This window comes from Syngnathoides biaculeatus, chromosome 21 (assembly GCF_019802595.1).
Source record: "Syngnathoides biaculeatus isolate LvHL_M chromosome 21, ASM1980259v1, whole genome shotgun sequence".
In the NCBI taxonomy this organism is placed as follows: Eukaryota; Metazoa; Chordata; class Actinopteri; order Syngnathiformes; family Syngnathidae; genus Syngnathoides; species Syngnathoides biaculeatus.
In genome coordinates this window covers 4,022,350-4,042,554 of record NC_084660.1, presented here as the reverse complement: position 1 = coordinate 4,042,554, position 20,205 = coordinate 4,022,350, and the positions used below count along the sequence as shown (strand labels likewise).

At 51.1% G+C, this 20,205-nt stretch overlaps 4 protein-coding genes across 7 annotated transcripts in view; 1 reads left to right on the top strand and 3 right to left on the bottom strand.

Annotated features, from left to right (window-relative positions):
* Positions 1 to 428: 428 nt before the first annotated feature.
* Positions 429 to 4,189, bottom strand: LOC133494703 (ciliated left-right organizer metallopeptidase). The gene is made up of 13 exons (XM_061808769.1): positions 3,882 to 4,189; positions 3,463 to 3,556; positions 3,348 to 3,399; positions 3,136 to 3,285; positions 2,961 to 3,068; positions 2,511 to 2,732; positions 2,255 to 2,438; positions 1,915 to 1,984; positions 1,739 to 1,835; positions 1,532 to 1,639; positions 1,093 to 1,215; positions 921 to 1,021; positions 429 to 823 (listed from the first exon to the last, which is right to left on the bottom strand). Exons 1-13 carry the CDS (start codon positions 4,147 to 4,149, stop codon positions 658 to 660), a joined length of 1,743 nt encoding a protein of 580 aa, XP_061664753.1. The 5' UTR covers positions 4,150 to 4,189; the 3' UTR covers positions 429 to 657.
* A 126-nt stretch (positions 4,190 to 4,315) lies between these two features.
* lrp10 (low density lipoprotein receptor-related protein 10) lies at positions 4,316 to 9,822 on the bottom strand. 2 transcript variants are annotated; one of them, XM_061808766.1, is made up of 10 exons: positions 9,278 to 9,822; positions 8,563 to 8,704; positions 8,454 to 8,486; positions 8,106 to 8,259; positions 7,772 to 7,965; positions 7,115 to 7,644; positions 6,491 to 6,930; positions 6,190 to 6,384; positions 5,882 to 6,011; positions 4,316 to 5,723 (listed from the first exon to the last, which is right to left on the bottom strand). In XM_061808766.1, the coding sequence occupies exons 2-10, from the start codon at positions 8,600 to 8,602 to the stop codon at positions 5,124 to 5,126; spliced, it is 2,316 nt and encodes a 771-aa protein (XP_061664750.1). In that variant the 5' UTR covers positions 8,603 to 8,704; positions 9,278 to 9,822; the 3' UTR covers positions 4,316 to 5,123. The 2 variants fall into 2 exon arrangements, with proteins under 2 accessions (XP_061664750.1, XP_061664751.1); XM_061808767.1 differs by having other exon boundaries at positions 8,106 to 8,250.
* Positions 9,823 to 10,118: 296 nt separating this feature from the next.
* On the top strand, positions 10,119 to 18,531 carry mmp14a (matrix metallopeptidase 14a (membrane-inserted)). The gene is made up of 10 exons (XM_061808770.1): positions 10,119 to 10,324; positions 13,523 to 13,671; positions 13,755 to 13,877; positions 13,950 to 14,257; positions 14,335 to 14,496; positions 14,565 to 14,704; positions 14,785 to 14,923; positions 15,103 to 15,253; positions 15,462 to 15,577; positions 15,649 to 18,531. The coding sequence occupies exons 1-10, from the start codon at positions 10,247 to 10,249 to the stop codon at positions 15,969 to 15,971; spliced, it is 1,689 nt and encodes a 562-aa protein (XP_061664754.1). The 5' UTR covers positions 10,119 to 10,246; the 3' UTR covers positions 15,972 to 18,531.
* The window catches only part of mrpl52 (mitochondrial ribosomal protein L52), a 17,581-nt gene continuing 7,706 nt past the window's right edge, over positions 10,331 to 20,205 (bottom strand). The window contains exons 3-6 of one of the 3 annotated variants that reach the window (XM_061808773.1): positions 19,300 to 19,367; positions 19,132 to 19,196; positions 18,780 to 18,966; positions 10,331 to 10,600 (exon numbers count right to left, since the gene is read on the bottom strand). In XM_061808773.1, the coding sequence (XP_061664757.1) occupies positions 18,790 to 18,966; positions 19,132 to 19,196; positions 19,300 to 19,367 (310 nt within the window). In that variant the 3' untranslated portion in view covers positions 10,331 to 10,600; positions 18,780 to 18,789. Of the gene's footprint in view, positions 10,601 to 13,551; positions 13,691 to 18,697; positions 18,967 to 19,131; positions 19,197 to 19,299; positions 19,368 to 20,205 lie in introns of those variants that run through there. The other 2 variants (XM_061808772.1, XM_061808771.1) reach the window with 2 other exon arrangements.

Sequence of the window (20,205 nt, the reverse complement as noted above, 5' to 3'; positions counted from 1 at the left end):
TATTTGGACAAAAAAAAAAAATAATAAGGTAACGGTCAAACCAATAATCCTAATAACGTGCTTGGTCATGTGAAAAGTGTGGAAAAACACCAGGTTAGCAATTTGGACTACTGGAGAGTCCAACTTTCGGGTTCGCCACCAATCAAATGTGGAGTACTGGAGTGTCTAATTTCCGTGTTTTCCACCAATCAAATGTGGCGTACTGGAGAGTCCAACTTCTGGGTTCTCCACCAATCAAATGTGGAGTACCCGAGAGTCCAACTTCCGGGTTTTCCACCAATCAAATGTTGAGTACCGGAGTGTCCAACTTCCTGGTTCTCCGCCAATCAAATTTGGACTACTGGAGTGTCCAACTTCCGGGTTCTCCACCAATCAATCTCCCCTCACACTCAAGTCACGTCGGCGGTGCGTTCACCGCTCGCTAAAATTTGGGGAAAACATGCACAGAACGGATAACGTGTTTCCAAAACAATTTTAATCATTAAAAAAAAAAAAAAAACTAGTTCAACTATCCCCACTGTTGACATTTTCTAAACAAAGGGTCACTTTTCTCGAATTTATTTGATTCATAGTTTCAAAGCATAGCACAAATGACCTTTTTTAAAATGTATTTATTTATGCATTTTAAACGGTGAGACAGCAAGATGGTGTTTCGGGTTAAACATCCCCCGCAGCCGCGTGGATTCGAATCTTGCAAGGAGAACATCTGGATCTCGCCAGACCGAGGACTACCAGGAGAGCGAGCACCGCTGAAAGACAGACTCCTGTGGCCACCAGAAGGCCTGCAGCGGGTCTGGGCGCTGACCGGGTAGCATCCGGTTGACTGGTTTGAACCCCAAAAAACAAAAGGACTGCATTTAAATGGACTCGAACTTCGAGGGTTGTCCGGAAGAAAATAAAGTCAAAACCGTTTCACTTGCCCTGTGGCGAAAACCTCATCAGCCTCTGAGGGAAGACCGCCATCGGAGTCCAGACACAACCTCTTGTCGGGGCAGAAAACAGAACCCTGGTATCCTCTTATCTGAGCACATAACGGCAGAAGGCGGCGTCGAGTCGAGTCCAGTCGGGTCTTGGAACATTTGGGAACATTACCTGAATGCTGCCTCCTGCCGGGCAGTCCACCCAGTCGGAGCCCAGCACCTGGACTTGGTAGCTGTTTGGTCCAGTGCACCTGTGTCTGTAACAGCGTCCCGTCACGGTGAACTGACTCGGGTTCTGTTAGACAAAGAGGACACAGTCACTGGGGACTTTTTTTTTTTTTTGGCACCCTTCAAGTCGGGGTACCGACCTACAGTCGCAATTTATGGTTCCAGAAGGGAGTCGTGTGTTCTTTGATTTGTGAGGATGAGGGACCTAAGCACCAATTGCCAAAAGCCGCAGATAATTGACCCCAAAAAGTTTTTAGAATTTTTAATTTGAATACATTTGCAAAAATGGGCTCATATTATTATCTGTTGAATTTTTTTATATATGTTTTTTTCCATCCATTTTTGCAGAACGCTGTGAATATTACTGCACGTCATGCGCCTACAAGCGTCGTCAGCTCGGAGAAGAAACAGCGGCTGCGCGAGCCGAAAACCTCCCCGCCGCGGCGTTCTTCACTCGACTTCCTCTCGTTTTCTTTCTTCCAGCACTCGCTCTGACAACACAGGCAAGGAATTCAAAATAAAAATGAAAAAAAAAAAAAAAAACATAAAAAAAAGCCGTCGACTGTCTTGACAAAAGCAGAGAAACGCACCCCGTTGTCCAAAGCTTTGTAGACGCGACAGCCGTCCAGGAAGGGGTCGCTCTGGCACTTCCCTTTGTGGAGATGCAGATGATGGCAGCCGAGCCCGCTGCAGCGACGGACAGACCAGATGGGGGAAAAAAAAAAAAAAAAAAAAAAAAGAATATTTTGACGTCGGGTCGACCGACCTGCCGCTACAGAAGAAGGACGACGAGTTGTCGGCGCACGTCAACGTGGAACCAAACGAAGCTCCTTCGCCTGAGAAAAGGAAAAACATTTGGTGAGATTTTTGCTGAATTGATTACAATCCACCAAACGGAAACAATTCATCTCTTCGGTTAGTCGCTTATCCTCACGAGGGTGGCGGGAGCGCCGGAGCCTATCCCGGCGAGCTTCTGGCGAAAGGCGGACTACACCCTGAACCGGTCGCAGGGCAGACTCAGCGGGAATCGATCCCAAAGGCGGGCCGTGTGCACCGCTACGCCATCAGTGACTTCGATCTAACTTGGTCAACCTCGGCTCTCGCACCCTCTCCCCAGACGAGACGCTGGGCCCGGCCGGTGTCGACGCTGTACCAGCCCGTGTCCTCAAACGCGGCCAAAGTCAGCGGGTCGATCCGCGCGGCGCCGGAGCGGCTCGGCGCCGCCAACATGACGGAGCCCTGCAGAAGTCGGGCCTCCCAGTGGGAGGAAACGCCGCCCGGGGGTGCGTCCTGGAAAACAGAAAGGAGATGAGAGTCGAGGGGCTCGGCGTACTCGGTCGACAGCGGCGGCGCGCGGCGTACGGCGTTCTCCAGCGGCCCTCCCAGCTCGGGATCGACGGCTCCCAGGTGCCTTTGCAAGGCCGAGATTACGGACGGGGTGTAGATCCTCGTCTGGCCCGTTCCGTCCACGTGAGTCACTTTGCCCCGAGGGGAACAGCCGGCGCCGGCTGACAAACAGTCCCGCCACGTGGGGAAGAGATCCTTGGAGAAGCCCAGCGCGTGGAACAGCTCATGGACCACCGTCTGCGGGGCGGGGGGGGGGGGGGGGGGGGTAAAATGCAGCACATTGAAATGCTCTTCTACTAAATTGCCTTTGCTCAATAAAGGTTGGGAACCACTGGGCTAAAATCTTTGCATGTCAGGGATGAGCTAAGTTTTGCCTGGGTTGTGAGAGAGAGTCTTTGTCGTAGGTGCGTGTACAGAGGGACTCGGGGAAGTGGCTCTCGCAAAGAGTTCCGGATTTGTACACACCTGCACGGTCAGTCTCGCGTGTCCGTCCCTGCAGATGACCACGACGCCAGCCAAAGGTCTCCCGCCGGCGTCCGTCCGGCAGTGGGCGGCGTAGGCCAACAATCCGGGCTGGCGGGTACACGTCAACGTCAGCCTCCCGACCGCGATCCTTCGGACGGGGAAACGGGGCCCTAACCTGCGCCCTGCACTTGCCCGAGGCTCGGACGTGAGCGTAAAGCAGGAAGTCCGCGTCGGGCGCTCCGGAGCCCGGACGCCTGAGAGTGACCCGGCGGGCGGCGTCGGCCCGCGGGTAGACGTCGCAGCCGGCCAGGTGATCGTCCGGGATCTGGGTGAGATTCAGTTTTGAGGTACGCTCCGATCGATTTTAAAGCCGGACGCTGCACTCGCCTTCGCATCCAGACACGTCTCGTGTCTGTAGTTGCCGTTGGCCCGACCGCACCTAAGAATGATTTTGCTCACTGCGGAGTCCCCGAGGAAACTTTTGGAGGCAAAACAAACGCACCGGTTGTAGTTGACGCTGCTCGAATTCTTCCACAAAAACTTGCAGTACTTGTTGACGTCCCGCCTCAGCAACAGCGGCGTCGGGGATCTCGCCACTGTGAAAAGAAAACATCGGGATTCTGGACTTTGTGTTCGGCAAAACAATGCTCTATTTTTCCATTCAAAAATACATTTATGAATCAAAACAATTTCATTTTTCTCTGCTCTTGAGGAAAATACCCTCCTCTTGTCCAAATCTCACGTCAACCCGGTCATTCAGACTTCCTTTCCCAAGAGGAGCCAAGTTCATTCCGAAGGCATTTTAGTGGTGCGCACACAGTTCTGGTGGATATCAAAAGTCTACACACCCCAGATTTCCCTGGTCATTTTTTTTTTTTTTTCTTCTTTTTTAACCCCCCCCTTCTTTCTTTCGGCATTCACCTGAGAGAAATGACGACACCGTCCTCACGGCCCGTTCCACGGTGGCCCGGATCCGGCTTTCCTCGAACTCCGGCAGGCGGTCGCCCTCTCCGGAAATCCAGGTGCCGATCCTCACGGGCGCGACCACCCCCGGGCTGGGCGGCCGAGGAGCGGCGCGGACCACCCGCACCCGAGCCTGGACCTCGTCGAAGACGCAGCGGCGGGGGGAGGCGAGGAGCTCGGCGCACAGCAGAGGGAGGCACGGCCAGAGACCTCGCCAGGGAGCCATCGCCAAGGAAAGAATTCTCCACACCCGGTCAGCCGAGTCTGTCGCCGCGGACTGATTCTTCCCGTCGGCCTCGGGGAGCTCTTTTGGGCCGCCGTGGTGAAATTCCTTTTTGAATACAAAGCCCCACGTGCCGAGTGAGGTGTGGAGCAAACAAAGACCCCCGGGAAAAAGTGCAAATCCTTTAATCGCAGCCACATTTTTTTTGGGGACTTATGTACAGTGAAACTGACCCGACTCAATCTTAAAACTTTCTCTGAGTCATCTCAGTGAATTGCAAAGTTAAAAACCTCGGAGCTATTGGATACATTCCACAAAAAAAAACGACAAAACTAATTGCAATAATCCGAATGGCACAAGTGTCAAAATTAATTGGAGCGGGGGGGGGGGGGGTTTCCCCTCACACGTCATAAAAAACACATTTCCATACAGTCGCTTTGTGAGGGAGGGGGAAGGGGGGGGGGGTTTGAAGAAAGCGGCACGAAAACCCGCATCCGTACGGTTATTGCCAGCGAGCCGTCAGTTCGTGTTCTATGCGGCGAGTAATTCAGGGAAGCATTCTTCAAAAAAAGGCACTTAAATGGGGTTAGGGGATGCACCCCCACCCCCCCACCCCTACAAATGGAGGCGTACACGTCATTCCTCGTTCGGGAAGATTTTTGGGGGGCAAAAAAAGCTGGCCAGACGTGAACGTGAAGTGCAACACGTACAAACACGTCAGCCACCGTTTGGCTCCAAAACTGCGGTTCCCGACCAGGGAAACGATCCCATTTCTGATCGGTGCTCTGAAAATATTTTCTGTGAGTTTGAAATCATTTTGTTAGCTTTATAAAGGTTGGGGAACACTGCTCCAAAACATCCGCAAGTTGCTCGATCAAATGGTAAAATACTTGATTTCATAATTTAAAAGCTATTAAACGACAACTTTAAAAAAAAAAACAAAACAAACAAAAAAAGGCACCAGTCACGCAGGTGATTCAAGTGAGCATGGGCACGTCGTCCTCCGAGGTGGCGTCTTCCGAAAGCGGGATGAGCAGCACGTCGTCGTCGGAGGAAGACGACGACGACGAGAAGGAGGAGGAGGCCGAGAGGGGCATGGAGTTGCCGGAAGAGGCCGAGGGCGAAGCTCGAAACGAGGGCAGGCTTAGCCCCAGCGTGTGGAAGAGGGAGGCCAGAGAGGGGCTGCTGGGAAGGATGGCCACCGGGGGCGTTTGGGGCGCCTCGGCGGGCGGAGCGTACGGGGGCGGGGGCGGAGGCGGAGGCGGGGAAGCCGACGACGGGGTCTGAGACGACAGGCCCGCTTTCTGAGGCACGGGGCGGTTGACGGCTTCCACGGGAGACGAAGAGCCGACGGGAGCGTTCCCAAGCGGTTCCTGATCCGGAGGACCGGCGTCGGGTGGCCGCCGGCCGGCGCCGGCCGCCCGAGGAGCTCGGGAGGCCGGCCTGGGGATCAGGCCCCACCTCCTCATGCGGCGGACGGCGCGGCGAACGAATCGGGGCCTGCGTCTCCGGTGCGGCGAGGTGACGGCGTCCTGGCGGAGGAGTTGCAGTATTCCCCTCAGAGACAAGGACGAAGTCTGAGGGGGCAAAAACGCCACCGGGTCACCGACTTTGAGCTCGATCGAGAGCAGCCAGTGTGCAAATACGTGGAGGCCTTGACCGCGCTCGAAAATTGAAGGTTGCCATTGTCCACGCATGACGTGCACGCGTGTAAAACAAAACATGCGTGTCTCACCTCATTGGGGTTTTCGGTGGGGAAGTCCTCCACCGGGGGGATGATGCCTTGTGCGATCAGCTGCCCGTAAGAGGGCGGGGCTTGCTGCTGGATCAGCTGAGCCTCGTGTCGGTTCACCGGTGCAAACATGCTGCGTTCACAGAAGACATTTGGGTGCACAGACGCTCACCTTTCAGTGTTTTCAAACACAATTTCTATCCGTTTCCAGTCGTCTTTGGGCATTTTTGATTGGGCCGCACGCCTCTCGGGGACCAATGGCAATATTGACAACGAGGCCTGCAGCTCGGGAACCAATCACAAGCGGGTACCTGTACTCCCTGGTCCGGAGCGAGTACAGCTTGCAGGTGCAGCCCATGGCGATGACCAGCAGCAGCCCGCAGACCAGGCTGCCCACCGTGGCCGCCGTGATGACCTTGCGCGGGAGGACGACGGTGCAGTTGAGCTCGTCCGTGCCGTCCTTGCAGTCCACCTGGCCGTCGCAGCGCCAGTTCTCGAACACGCACCTGGGACAGGGACACGGCGAAACTGATTTATTTGTGATCAATGCACAGAACATGACGAGAAAGATTCATTCATAGTCACTCTTATCAGTGGAGTGCGACGGCTGACCTGTCACTGTCGCAGTGGAAGGTTCCGGGCTGGCACACGGCGCAGTCCCTCTCGTCGCTGCCGTCCGCACAGTACAGCTGGTAGTTGCAGCGCTCGCTCACCGGATAACAGACGGGGCGGCCGGCGAAGCGGCCGACCGCCGCCGCCGCCCTCTGGCCGGGGACCCCGCAGGCGAACTGGCCGCGGCCGCAGCCCCGGCAGCCCTCCTCGTCCTTCCCGGTCTCGGGGCAATCCCACTTGCCGTCGCAGTGTCGCTCCTGGGTGAAGCAGCCCCCCGAGGCGCCGCCGCAGCGGCCCTCCCAGGGGGGGCAGTAGCTTCCGACGTGGAAGGTGGCGTTGAAGCCGCTTCCCTTCGAGCCGGGAAGCGTCTGGTACGTCAGCGACAGCAGGCCCGTGTGGGACTCCACTTGGACTCCTTTGTAATTGGAGGCGCTCGTGATCTGTTGGTGAGGGGAGGGGGTCATTTTGGAAGATTTGCTGCAACTTAAGCTTTCACGGAAGACTACAAAAGGGAGGCGGAGATTCTGAAGATTTGGACACTTGGAAGTTGAACAAAGTCTCAAAATGATTTTTTTTTTTTTAACCCCCCCCCCCCCTCCTCCAAATTGCCTGATGTAAACTTACAATTTTAATCACATCTCCTTTGCCTTGCGCTCTATCGTGCACTGTGAGCGTGTCCCCGGAGCCCAGCACCAGCTGCTGCAGGTCCAGCCTCAAGGGTCGGGAGTCGTCCGGGTCCACGGTCCAAACGCAGAGTAAAGGGGAGGAACCCCGGAGAGCCGGAGGAGAAAAAGTCCCATAGAAGGTCCGGAGAAGTCCTCCGCAGGGCCACTGGACGGGAGCGGGTGTCACCACGGGATCCCTGTGGAGCTCGTTCTCCTCTCTCGCCTTCAACAAGGCCAGCAGCTCATCTGTCCTGTCGCCTTTGGGGCTTTTCACATCAGCGCTTTGGTCCGCCGAGTCCCCGGCGCCATTCCTCTCGGCCGTTTCTCCGCCCTTCTGCGTCCCCTCGCCGCGGCAGCCCTCCTCGTCCGAGCCGGCGCCGTCCCCTTCGCCGAGACACTCCGCCTGGCCGTTGCAGCGCCACGAGAGGGGCAGGCAGCGGCCTCGCGGGCATCGGAACGACGTGGCGGGGCATTCGCCGGAGTCGGAATCTGTCAAGACCGGACAAGACCATTGAGTAGATTTGCAAAACTGGCTTCAAAGTCGGAGACTCTGGAGACCGGGACTCCGCTCTTTAAAGGCAACTGAAATGTTGTTGGGAAAATTTTTCACACGCACCTCTGGCGTAATTCAAGCGGAACGACGACACGGGGTAGATGTGCGGTAGGAAGTGGTGCACCACTGTGATGTTTCCACCCGGGAATTCAACCGGCGGCGGCAATTTGGAGCCACACAGGACGAGCGGCGTGCCGCCGGCGGACGATTTGACCGACAGCCACTCCTTCCTGCACCGAACCGAAAACTGCGAGAAGCTAAAAGAGGAAAGAGGTTAAAATTCTTATGGTTATTATTTATTTTTTAATCAGCAAGTTCGTCACTAAGAACAAACCTCAAAAGTTCGAATGTGAACCCTTTTTGACGAGGAGTGTATTTCATGGATTTGTGCCCGTACCTGAGGATGACCGGTTCCCCCGTCGAACCCTCGATGGTCCAGCAATCATTTGTGGCACCAAAACGGTAGGCGTACGTACGATAAGCCGAACTCCTGATCTCGCCCACGTCACTGCTCAACACTGGCTGTGGATGCCCGCAGTGGTCTGAGGAAAGTGAGGCCCCACAAATATTAAAAAAAAAAAAAAATGTAAAAAATGATGTTTCATTGCAAATACAACAGGAAACTTTCACAAAGCAGGAAGTAAACAGAGCTAGCTGAATTGATGGATTCATCTTGGTTGAATTTTAACGTGTGCAGTGTTTCTAATAAAAACACCGGCACGCGTCAGCGAAAGAGAGTCCTTACCGAAACAAAGCACCAGACGTGACCGGCAGCAAGCTGTGGACAAGCAGAAACATGAGGGCAACGCTCTGATGCGCCGTCAAACGCATTCATGAATTTCCATTTTACCCACCGGCGAAGCAAAAAAGCATCAGGCTGCGGACGTGCACCATCGTGGTGAGAACGCTCAAAGTTTTATTTAATAAAAAAAAAACAACAACAAAAAAAAGTCACAAAAGTGCCATTTTTGGAAGTTTCGTTCTGGAAGACGTCACCTGCAGAGTAAAAACGGATCATTTAGAAAATACAGCACAGATTCCCAATCAATTATCCAATGTCACCTACTGCTAGCCTGTTTTTATTTGTTTATTTATTGGAATCCGTGCCAGGAAAATAGTGTATATCGACAGTCCTAAAAGTTAAATAGAAAAGACCGCAAAAAGTATAACTAATCCATGTCACCGTCTTCTGATATTTAAAGGGATTAGTGCCTGTTCATTTTGTTGTACTTTTAGGAGGGGACATAAGTGTCTTAAACAGGCATCATCAGACATGGGGCTCGAGTTATAACTTCATTTTACTCCACTTTTTTTTTTTTTTTTTTTAACTCAACGTTCCCCCGAATTCAGGTAAAGCGGCTTAGTTTGTCCCTGAAAAGCCACAAGAGCTTTCCTAGCCCTAGCATCCGGTCGAGCTACATGCTAACGTCCTCGCTTCCCTTCCGAGTCGCAAGTGCCCGACAATGTTATTATATTATGTTAAACACCGGAACAAGATATAAAAGTAACGTCGAAACGCAAGCGGTTTTCAATAAATACATAAATAAATAAGAGGGGGGATTACGTTACCTTGTCTTTCAGTTCTTGACAAGTTCGGAGGCACTTCCGTATTTTTTTTTTTTTTTACGATGACATAGAGGGCGTGGCTTCGATGACGTGATCGCACTTTACCTTGGAAGCAATTCCCTTTTTTTGCGCTAGGTGTCCCTGTTGTCACGCTTCTGTACGTCTGCCATATTGGATGGGGCAGACCTCGACCCGAAGCTGATGAAAGGACGGATGTACTGTGTAACGCGAATGCATCTCATCAATATATTTCGGAGAAACGAAGTCAGGCACCAAAAACTGTGTATGTAACTTTAGATCTGATGATCTATAGATTTCTTGTAGAGGTAAGCAGTAAATACCAAATCAACAAGAGGCTTTGGTCCCAAGACAAAGTAATTGTCCAAGAGGAGGTTTTAATGAAAACAGAAGTTTCTAGTCCTGTAAGAAGGTTTTCATCTCACGAGGAAGTGCTCATCCACAGAGAGAAATGTTTAACCAGAAGAAAACATTCGACACAAAAGAGAAGACACTAATAGCGAGAAAAAACATAAAACAAACTCTGCTCCCAAGAGAAGTTCCTGATGCGATCCTAAATATCGAAACGAACTTTGCCACATACAATATGGCGTCAACATACAAGTCAGTGCCAAAGACGTGTCTGTGTGTATGCTGAACACAGCAGGCCCAATTTTTTTTTTTTTTTTTTGGGGGGGGGGGGGATGGGGAGGGGTGTACACACATCTGGAGGAGGACCCGAAGGCTTATCCATCGCTCTGACCACGTCCACACGCGCTGTAAAACAATCCCAGCAAGGCGGGTGTGGAGGTGGGTGGGGGGAGTTTAGAAACAAGAGATGGGACCATTCACCATTTTGCCTGTAGTTCTCAGTTCGGGTTTGACTCGCGCGAGTCGTTCTGCTCGGCTCCTCAGGGAAGACGTCAGGATTTGTGCCGCGAGTTGTTCGTCCGTCGAGGGGGGAGGAAAAAAAAAATGTTGCCGCTCTTGGTTGCCGCCGTGGCCTGCGCCCTCCAGCGCTTTTCGGTCACCGCAGATGTGTTGAAAGCCGAGGTACGTCACGCTCGCGTTTTATTTCTTGTACTTTCTCCTACTTTTAGACAGCTTAAGAAGCCCCCGCTTGTCAGCCCCCCAGTCCCCACTCCGCCTGACAAGATTTTTTTTTTAAGACATGTGCCATGCAGCTCTGCAACTGATGCTCCAGTGTATGGAAAAAGCCTGCTTCAGTTTTTTTTTTTTTTGGTCCTTCTTCTTCTGGCTTCTTGTCACCGACTTGGAATCTCGACGTTATTTTCTCCTTCCGACATGTTTATCTGGATTTGTTCTGCTCTGTTCGGAAGACACAAAAGGGAGATTATTTGCGTATGCTGTGGGAGGGGGTGGAATAGTTTCCGTCTGCCTGTGCGGGTTGAAGACATCTGGGGTGCAAACGTGAGGCTCCCGATGACCCGCAAAGTTGCAATTTTGCTGTAGGAAAATGATCTGAAAAACGCTGCTCAGTTCAGTTTAGTAGTCGAGACAAAAAAGGCAACTGAGAGTATTTCGAAATACTGGATAAAGCGGGCTGTTTGTGTCCCTTGGGACTCATTTTGAGGGTGCTGCCCTGAAAAGCTCACATGTTGCCCGCCACCCAAAGCAGCAATTTTGACGACGGCTCGATGTGCTCGATATGTGCCGGGCAGGGAATGAGGAACCGTGACGGGAAGTGAATCACGCGTTTGGACTCGGGGTGTGCAGGATGCAGGACCGAAGGACGTCCTTAGTCACTAACCGCAGGCGGCGGCTCAGTCGCCGCGTCTGTCCGTAGCGGCGCGTTGAAAATAGATGGCCCGCGACGTTGCATCACCTGCAAAGCACCCCGTGTGATTAAGACGGAGAAGTGACGTCAGTGCGCCGACAAGAATATTCGCAGAAACTGCGCAAACGAGCTGACGGCAGACGCTGTTGCTCAACATTCTGAGAAACTCTTGAGATCCACTTCCATATCCCACACTGAAGATCTTTGAGCAGATTTCAGAGTTGGTGTCAAAGGTGACACGTTGGTACAGTACAGTACGGACAGTTGTAAAACACAGACTGGTGAGAAAAGTACTGATTCAACTCGTGTATTGAAGTAAAACAAACAAACCACAGACTCAAGAGAAGGTTCTCGGTCCCAAGAGATTTTCGAAATCAGTCTAGGGGCCAAGAAAATGGTTTAGTCCTCAGTGGAGGTTCTAGTTCAGAAATGAGAGTCTAGACTCAAGAGAAGGTTTGGCAGGGGGCCTGGTGCACCCCGGTTCGGTCCCTGGTCCATGTTTCTGCCAAATAAGAAGCCAGAATCTCAATCAATCAATCAATCAAGATCTCAACCACGGCTGACTTTAAATCTCTTTTTGCATCTTTTGTTTCCACATTGTCAGCCTATTTGGACAAAGTAAAGAGGAGAAAGTACAGATCATTGTTTTGAGGAGTACACACAGAGTATTTGTACCTGGTTACTTCTCACCGCTAAAAGTGCTTAGCTGGAGCCTGCGAGCGAAGGAAGTGGGCAGCAACGAAAACAAACGGGCCCAAAAGTGATGATGCCAGCGCTCCGGAGCCATCTGGCTTCAATTGGCTTCATCTCGACTTGACACGAGCACCGAAGGCTTTCGAGCACAAACCGACAACTCCGCCAACCGGACCCAAAGCCGTCCCAGGGGCTCTTACACGCACTTCTAGTTTCCCCGGACACGGCAGCGCTGGTGTTAACTAGGTCGCCGAGGCGAGGAAATAAAAGTAATGTGAGATTCCAAAGACACGTGATTTGGGAGGGTTTTTTTTTTTTTTTGCACTGGCACAGACAGAGGAACAAGTGAGTTGGTCTCAAATTGAAATTCTGCGCGACTCGCAAACTCTCTCGTCCTATCTGGAATACCTCGACTGTCTTGACCTCGCTCCTGTAACGGGACACGCTCGCATTCCCCTTGAAAACATCCCGGGATGCGCTTCCGAAGATAAATGTACAGTCCAAAGGGAAAGCCCTTTGAAATTGTATTTGATTCCCTCCCAAGAAAACGTGGAACCATTCCCGTATTCATTGTGTGTTTCTACACGACTGTCTTGTTAGAAATGAGGCAAAACTGTGGAGCAACTGACAACGGCATGCTGCATGCCTTAAGGTGCGTACACTAGTACGTACTTTGTCCTTACGAGTACTGGTTAAGTATTCGACAGTGCATTGTAGAATAACGTACTTTGTCCTTACGAGTACTGGTTAAGTATTCGACAGTGCATTGTAGAATAACGTACTTTGTCCTTACAAGTACTGGTTAAGTATTCGACAGTGCATTGTAGAATAACTGCTTGAATTTTTTTTACACAAGTTCCACAACTGCAGGTCATTTCTGCACACGAGAAGACCAACAGTCCGCGTTTGTATCGAGGCAAAGTTGTGCACTAGCTGACATTTGCACGCTCGTAGTACTAGTGAAGTGCTAAATGTTAACCAGTAGATGTTCACGTTACTTGTAGTACTCGCAGTATGCAGTCGTGTATTTGGGCTGATTTTGCCAGGGGTGCAATAATATCATACAGCGGTAGAAGTAAGTAGTGGAAAGAAATGTCACTAGTGAAGCACGACTGTTCTACTAGGGCGCTGCATTGTCTTCGAAACGACGACAAAGAGTGCCCAAGTACACGGGCGATATCCAATAAATGTTCAGAGCTTGACACGAGCTGACTGGCGTACTAGTGCGGCGACGCGTCCGCAGACACAGTGCGCACTCTCAGGTGCGTGTTTACCCAAAGCGCCGGCTGCCAGCCCACCGGCCACACGCGGCCAACAATAGCAGCCATGTTCGAGTCTCGATAAATGGAAGCTTTGATGGCGGCTGCCCCATTGGCGTCCCGCTCTCTCTCTTTTTAAAAGAAGAAAACAGTGGCAGCAGTCAGGAAGCCGTGAGGATGAATCCAATCAAATGTTGAAGTCATCCCAAGTGGTAGTCCCCAACCTTTTAAATGGGGGGGTAAAGAAATAATGGGATTGTTTTGGTAGCATGTTGGGACCAGGGAACAAGGCTGAAGTTAAGGATCTTCATTCAGGAAAAAAAAACGTCATGCTTTTCTAATCTGTGCGTTCTGTCCGGGCTTGTCGCGCAAGTCCCAACAAGCGTCGGAAGCTGACGGAATGCAAACTCCGTATTCTCACGTAGTCCTGACGCGTGCGTAGGCAAAAACCCGGCACTACGTTTCATCGTTTGCCCTCCATGTGCTACTCTTGTCGTGAAGGCGTGGCTGCAGCAATACGGCTACCTGCCTCCCGGTGACGTCCGAGCGCAGGCCTTGCGCTCGCCGCAGTCCATCGAGACGGCCATCGCGGCCATGCAGAGGTTCTACGGCTTGACCGTCACCGGCTCAATGGACCCCAGCACTTTAGCGTGAGTCTCGAGAAGTTGTCTGGAAAAAAAAAAAAAAAAAAATCTGTCTTGACGCATCCAAGACACGACAACTTTTGTCGTAGGGCGATGAGTCGTCCACGATGTGGAGTTCCGGACAAGTTTGGGCCGGCGCTCAAAAGCAACCTGAGGAGGAAGCGGTACGCCGTGCAGGGGTTGAAATGGGACAAGTCTGAGGTGACGTTCAGGTCAGGATGACGCGTTCGCATTCGTTGTTGGCCTCGTGCTCTTCAGGTCTAAATGAGTCTCTCTCACCGTAGCATCCAGAACTACACCCCAAAAGTTGGAGAAAGGGCTACCTACGAAGCCATCCGGAAGGCCTTCAGAGTGTGGGAGAACGCCATCCCGCTCACCTTCAGGGAGATCCCGTACAGCCACATCCAGGGAAAGGTGGACAAGTATGCGGACATCATGCTAACCTTCGCCGAGGGATTCCACGGCGACAGCACGCCCTTTGACGGTGAAGGCGGATTCCTGGCCCACGCCTACTTCCCCGGTCAGGGAATTGGGGGGGACACGCACTTTGACCTCGCTGAGCCCTGGACCACCGGGAACGTGGACCAGGGTGGTAAGCCAAAGACCGGTCTTCTCTTGGACTTGTTTTCCTCAGAAGTGAAACCGTGTGGTCTTTTTATTTTCCCAAAGGGAATGACATTTTCTTGGTAGCCGTCCACGAACTGGGCCACGCTCTGGGTCTGGAGCACTCCAACAACCCCTCGGCCATCATGGCCCCCTTCTATCAGTGGATGGACACGGAAAACTTCCAACTTCCGGACGACGACCGCAGGGGCATCCAAGCCGTCTACGGTAAAGACACGGGCCGTGAAATCTGCGTCGAATGCGTTGAATTCTGTTTCCGATCCATTGTTCCGCAGGGACCAAGACAGGTGGCCCTCCTCCACCACCTCGGCCCACTAAGCCCTCCAGTCCCAAGAGACCGGAAGACGGTCCGGACATCTGCGAGGGACACTTTGACACCATTGCCATCCTCAGAGGAGAAAAGTTTGTCTTTAAGGTCTTGTCCCGCCTCCTACTTGTGTCTCCCATTTTCTACTTTTAATCTGGGCGTCTAACCGCCAATCTTGAACCTTCCAGGGCAACTGGTTTTGGCGCGTGCGCAACAATAAGGTGCTCCCAGGCTACCCCATGGCCATCAGCCACTTCTGGAAGGGCCTGCCCTCCAACATCAACGCTGCGTACGAGCGGGACGATGGGAAATTCATCTTCTTCAAGGGTAAGCGCCACGTGGCGCGGATTTGGGCCCCTCGTTGAGAAAGTCGCTGCAGCAGCTGCGATTTACAAAGCCCAGGACATGATGACAACAGAAAGTTTAAAAGAAAAGCCAAGCAACTGCTCAAAGTTATGCACTTTATCGACACCGTGGCCACAATTTAGGTTTTGTTTCCCATACAGGTGACAGGTACTGGGTCTTTAGCGAGTCCACAATGGAGAAGGATTCTCCCAAGAGTCTGAAAGACATTGGGACCGGACTCCCCAAAGACAAAATGGATGCAGCGCTATTCTACACCCCGACGGGACAGACGTACTTCTTCAGAGGCACCAAGTCAGTTGCCGCTAGTCTTTGTCTTGCCTTTTCGACTTTCTGAGGGACGTCGTACCTCAAAGCCTCCAAAGAGAGTTTTAAGCCAAAACCCGTACCAACGCCTGAGTAAAAAAATATGTTATTAGGGGGGGGGGGGGGGGGGCGCAGTAGTAGTAGTAGTAGTAGTCGCGTAGGCTTCTGTATTTACACCCACACGCGGTCCTTGCAGGTACTACCGCTTCAACGAGAGGACTCGCACTGTGGACAGCGGCTACCCGAAACCAATCAGCACGTGGAGCGGCGCCCCAGACAACATCAAGGCCGCCATTATGAGCGAGGACGGTTGTAAGTAAAGTACAAGTCCAATTGAAGCTCGACTCCCAAGCAAATGAGTGACCACGGCACCTTTCCTTCAGCGTACACTTACTTCTACAAAGCCAACAAGTATTGGAAGTTCAACAACCAGTACATGAAAGTGGAGTCCGGCTACCCCAAATCTGCGCTGAGCGACTGGATGGGCTGCGAAGGCGAGGAACCCAAGAAGGGTCGCGAAGAGGAGGTGATCATCCTGGAGGTGGACGAGTCTCAGGGCGGCGCCGGCGGACCGGTCGCCGTGGTGATCCCGATCCTCCTCTTGGTTCTGGTGGTGGTCACCCTGGGGGTGCTGCTGTTTTTCAGAAAGTATGGCACACCCCGGCGCCTCCTCTACTGCCAGAGATCGCTTCTGGACAAGGTCTAGGCGCCGGGGACTGATGGACTAGCACGGCGGGACCCAAAAATGAGCGGGTGAGGGCCAAGTGAAGGTGGAAACTGGGAGAACGGAGGGGACAAGACAAGACAAGTTGGAAGATCGGGATGTCCACATATTTGGGTGCTTTCTGCAATTTTTGCCACGTAGAAACCGGATTTGTACGGCGACTATTTACATGACGAACGACATGCCTGCGACCTCGACTCCGGATGGGATATACAGTACCAACGGTGGGGGTGGGTCGGGGTCACCTTCCCCCCTCATATTCTAGGGAAACATAAAATTTACGAGACAGAAAAGGCACAAGGCAAAAATGTTCGATCCCCACGCCCAAAATAATGACAGTTTTTGTTTTTCCTTAATATTGCGTCCACGGACGTTTGATGCGGCACAAGCGGAGATATTAAATCCATAACTCCGCGTGGTACAGATTGTTTTTTTGTTTTCTTTTCTTTTCTTTTCCTGCACAGGTCAGAAGAGAGAAAAATGGATCAGCACAGAGCGATTCCAACAATACAGTGCAATTATTATTATTATTTTTTTTTTGTAAATTATGGGTGCATTTGTGTAATTATTATTATTTGAAGTACAGCGATCGTTCCCGTTGGCTCCGAGGCGGTCGTCTTCCTTTTCCTCTTTTTGCATCTGCACATTGTCGAGAGTCCTGCTGGACAGAGGCGCCGCGCGACAATGACGACGCGACTCATCCCGCTTTCACGGAGCGGAGCTGATCGGGTGAATATTTTCAAAACGCAATCCAGATATTAGCGCACGATAACAAATCGATGCTATTTATGGTGCTGGAAAAAAAAAAAGGTGAATTGGTGAATTCAAGTCATTATTTTTGATAATGGCAATTGTATCAATAAAAGCAAATGAGATTTTTCTTGTGCCCTTTTTTTTTTATTGCCAAGCAAAGGGAAATATTGATGAGTCTTAGGTTATTATTATTTTTTTTTTTTAATTATTATTTTTGGTGCTGACACATCATCTCACAGTCTGGCCTCTCTGTGCCTTTGCGGGAAATGGCAACTTGCAATTCAACCTGGAAACCCCCCCCCTCCCCCTCCCCCTCCCCCGGTGACCTACATAATGGCACCTCAACAGCTACTTTTTCCGACTGAGGAAAACATCTGCTTTAAAAAAAAAAAAGATACAGCGCCCCTTTTGGTACGCTGCGAAATGCCGACGCGGTGCGCATCTGGAAAGTATTCGCAGCGCCGCAGCCTCGTTCCCAAAAGGATTCGTTTCTTTCCTCGACACCCCGCCACCGCGACGAAGTGAAAAAGGTTTGACGGATGCCGCAAAGACAACTGGACAAAAGCGCCCGAAAATACTGAAGCGTTCGAAGCTTGTGACGCTCAGGACTCAGAGTTGAAACCAGTCGTTTACATACAAAATATAAAAAGAAGTATGCCCCACCCCCCACCCGATTGGAACTCCATTTTTTCACCCCCTCTCTGCGTAAGATCTCGGGAAACTCAAAAACAAGTTAGCAAGTACACCAGGAAGAGAACGGTAACTTTTACAAGTCTGGTTAATCCTTGGGTACAATTTCCAGATGCCTGAAAGTGACATTCATCTGTTCAAACAATTACATGCAAGGACTAACACCACGGGAATGGCCAGCTGACATACCACTCGGGGAAGCCTGTTTTGGTGTAGTCACAAAATCTCTGATTTCACTCCTATTCAGAATATAGGGGTAAAAAAACTAAAAAGGCTTGCGCAAACTTGCCTCATTACGAGTTGCAGAACACATTGAAAATGTATCTATAAAATGCTCTCTCATTTTTGGGATATTTAGCTTTCGCAATATTTTTGCTAACTGACCGAAAACAGGAAACATTTTTTCAGATGTCAGTGATGATGATAAAAAAAAAAAGTTTTTTTTCATATTGCACTGTATGTCCAAACTTCTGTTTTCCTCTGTATGCAAATGTTCATTAATTTTTTTTTCAATTTTAATAAAACCAAATCCATTCAAGTTGTTAGAGTCGTGTGGAGGATTTTTAGAGAAAAATACAAATTCATCCCATTTCGGAATAAGGCTGACACTCGAGAAAATGAGGAAAAAAAGGTCAGCTGGAATCACGCGGCTGGACTATAATATACGGGCACTTCCTGTGTTGTCAGCTGATCTGCCTTCGTCAAAAAAGACCTCAGCCCCCCCCCCCAACAATAGCCCACATCTGCTTCTCATTTCCTCAAAAGCAAAACAAGGCGAGGGAGGGAGGAAGAAGCCGGTGGGAGGGACAGGACGAAAGTTAGTTAAAAGCTATCCATCCATCCATTTTTGAGCCGCTTATCTTCACGAGGTCCGCGGGAGCGCCGGAGCCGATCGCGGCTGTCGTCGGGCAGGGGGCGGGGCGCGCCCCGAACTGGTCGCCAGCCAATCGCAGGGCACACGGAGACAGACGACAGTCGCAGACGGGGGGCGATTTGGAGTCCGCTTTCGGGGATGCGGGAGGAAAGCGGAGTGCCCGCCCGGAGAAAAGCCCCGCGGGCACGGGGAGGACGCGCAAACTCCACACAGGCGGGGCCGGGATTCGAACCCCGGTCCTCCACTAGATTAACAACACATCGAGCGCCGGTCCCTGTGGCCACAAAAGGCACAAAATGGCGTTTTTTTGGTGACCTGCCGTTTGGCCTTTCTTGCGGCAACACCGCCCCCCAGTGGAAGCTGTAAAGAATTCAACAGCGGAAAAATCCCAAAGGACGGCCTGCACGAACCCAGTGGCTGGAAATTATTTATTGCGTTCAAATGGGGTGGGGGCGGGGGGGACAAGTATTTACCAGGCTGTTTCTAACTGTGAGGTTCCTCCTCCTCCTCCTTCTTCTTCTTCTTCTTCTTGAGGAGGTGCCCTTTAGGTTTGAGCAGCAGAGACTTTTGGCGCTCCCGGAGTCTTTGCGCTTCCTCGTCCCTTTCCCGACACGACTCGATGCCTCGGTCGATCTCGGAGTCGAGCATGACGATGCGCCTCTAGGCGAGAAACCAGAAGCGCCAAAGCTCAACGGGCCATTCACGGAAAGAGTTTTATGAAATGAAATAATGCACTCTCGCGCTCTCTCGACCTCCTTTAAGCGGCGCCCCACGTAGCGAGTTTTGCCCTTTGAAAGTGTAACAAGTGCGCGTCGAGATACGTACCGCTAGTTCTTCCCTCTCCCGCCTTCTCCTCAACGTGCCCTTCATTGGCGGCGCAGGCCTGCCGTCTGCAATCCAAACCCGGCGACGCCATTTTTTTTTTTTTTTTTTTTTATGATTATTTTTTCAAGGCGACACAACATTACATATTTGTGTCGGGTGAACGCCTACCTGCAAAAGACCAATCCGGAAGATCAGTCAGGGGTCCGTATTCGGTGCCGCTGCGTGCGAGTCCGTGCCTGAATGGCAAATATGAAACGGTATTCGGTCAATATTTACAAGCGACAATTCATCGGGATTTCAGCAGAGCGGTGAAAAAAAATGTGTGCAAGGACACCAAAAGTCCCAATTTGGTACAGATCTAATCCAGAGGACCCAGATTTGAATTTTTCTGTCACACATTTCGTACTTTATAATGCTTCCTATGTTCGAAAAACCTCCAATGCAGGTCTAAATCAACCGTTTATGTTCGAACCCCGAGTTGACGAACGCAAGACAAGGGCGGGATTAGGCGAGACCCGACAGCGTGGAATTTCGCATCCAAAACGCAGACCGCTACGCGCCTCAAGAAATCTACGTACGCCTTGTCTCATTCGGACACGTTTGAACGTCTGATGCCGCTCGCACACAACAGCGAGTCGTCTGTTGTTCTGCTCGAGACCGAGTCGGCGTAAAACAAAAATCTGCGTTTAAAGATCTCATGTTTATAGTTCCACGCGTTTAGCGCCCTATTTTAAATAACGCAGCTAACACTTGAGAGCAAACGCCGCCGTAGTCCAATTTCAGGAAGACCTCAGCGTCAACAGTGTGCAGTGTCCAAATTTCGTCAGCCTCCTAAACATCACATGGATACAAATACTAGCTGACAAACATATATATATATATATATATATATATATATATATCGGTATTGTACTCAGATTTAAAACGAGGTCGATACTTGTCAGTACTAAACAATTGAACACGTACCTACTTGCTACCGTATGGAAATAGAACTCAACTTTGAAATGGAATTTTAACAACGAAACTGAATTTTAACAGCAAATTATTGAATTTCAGACAGCAAATTAGAACTAC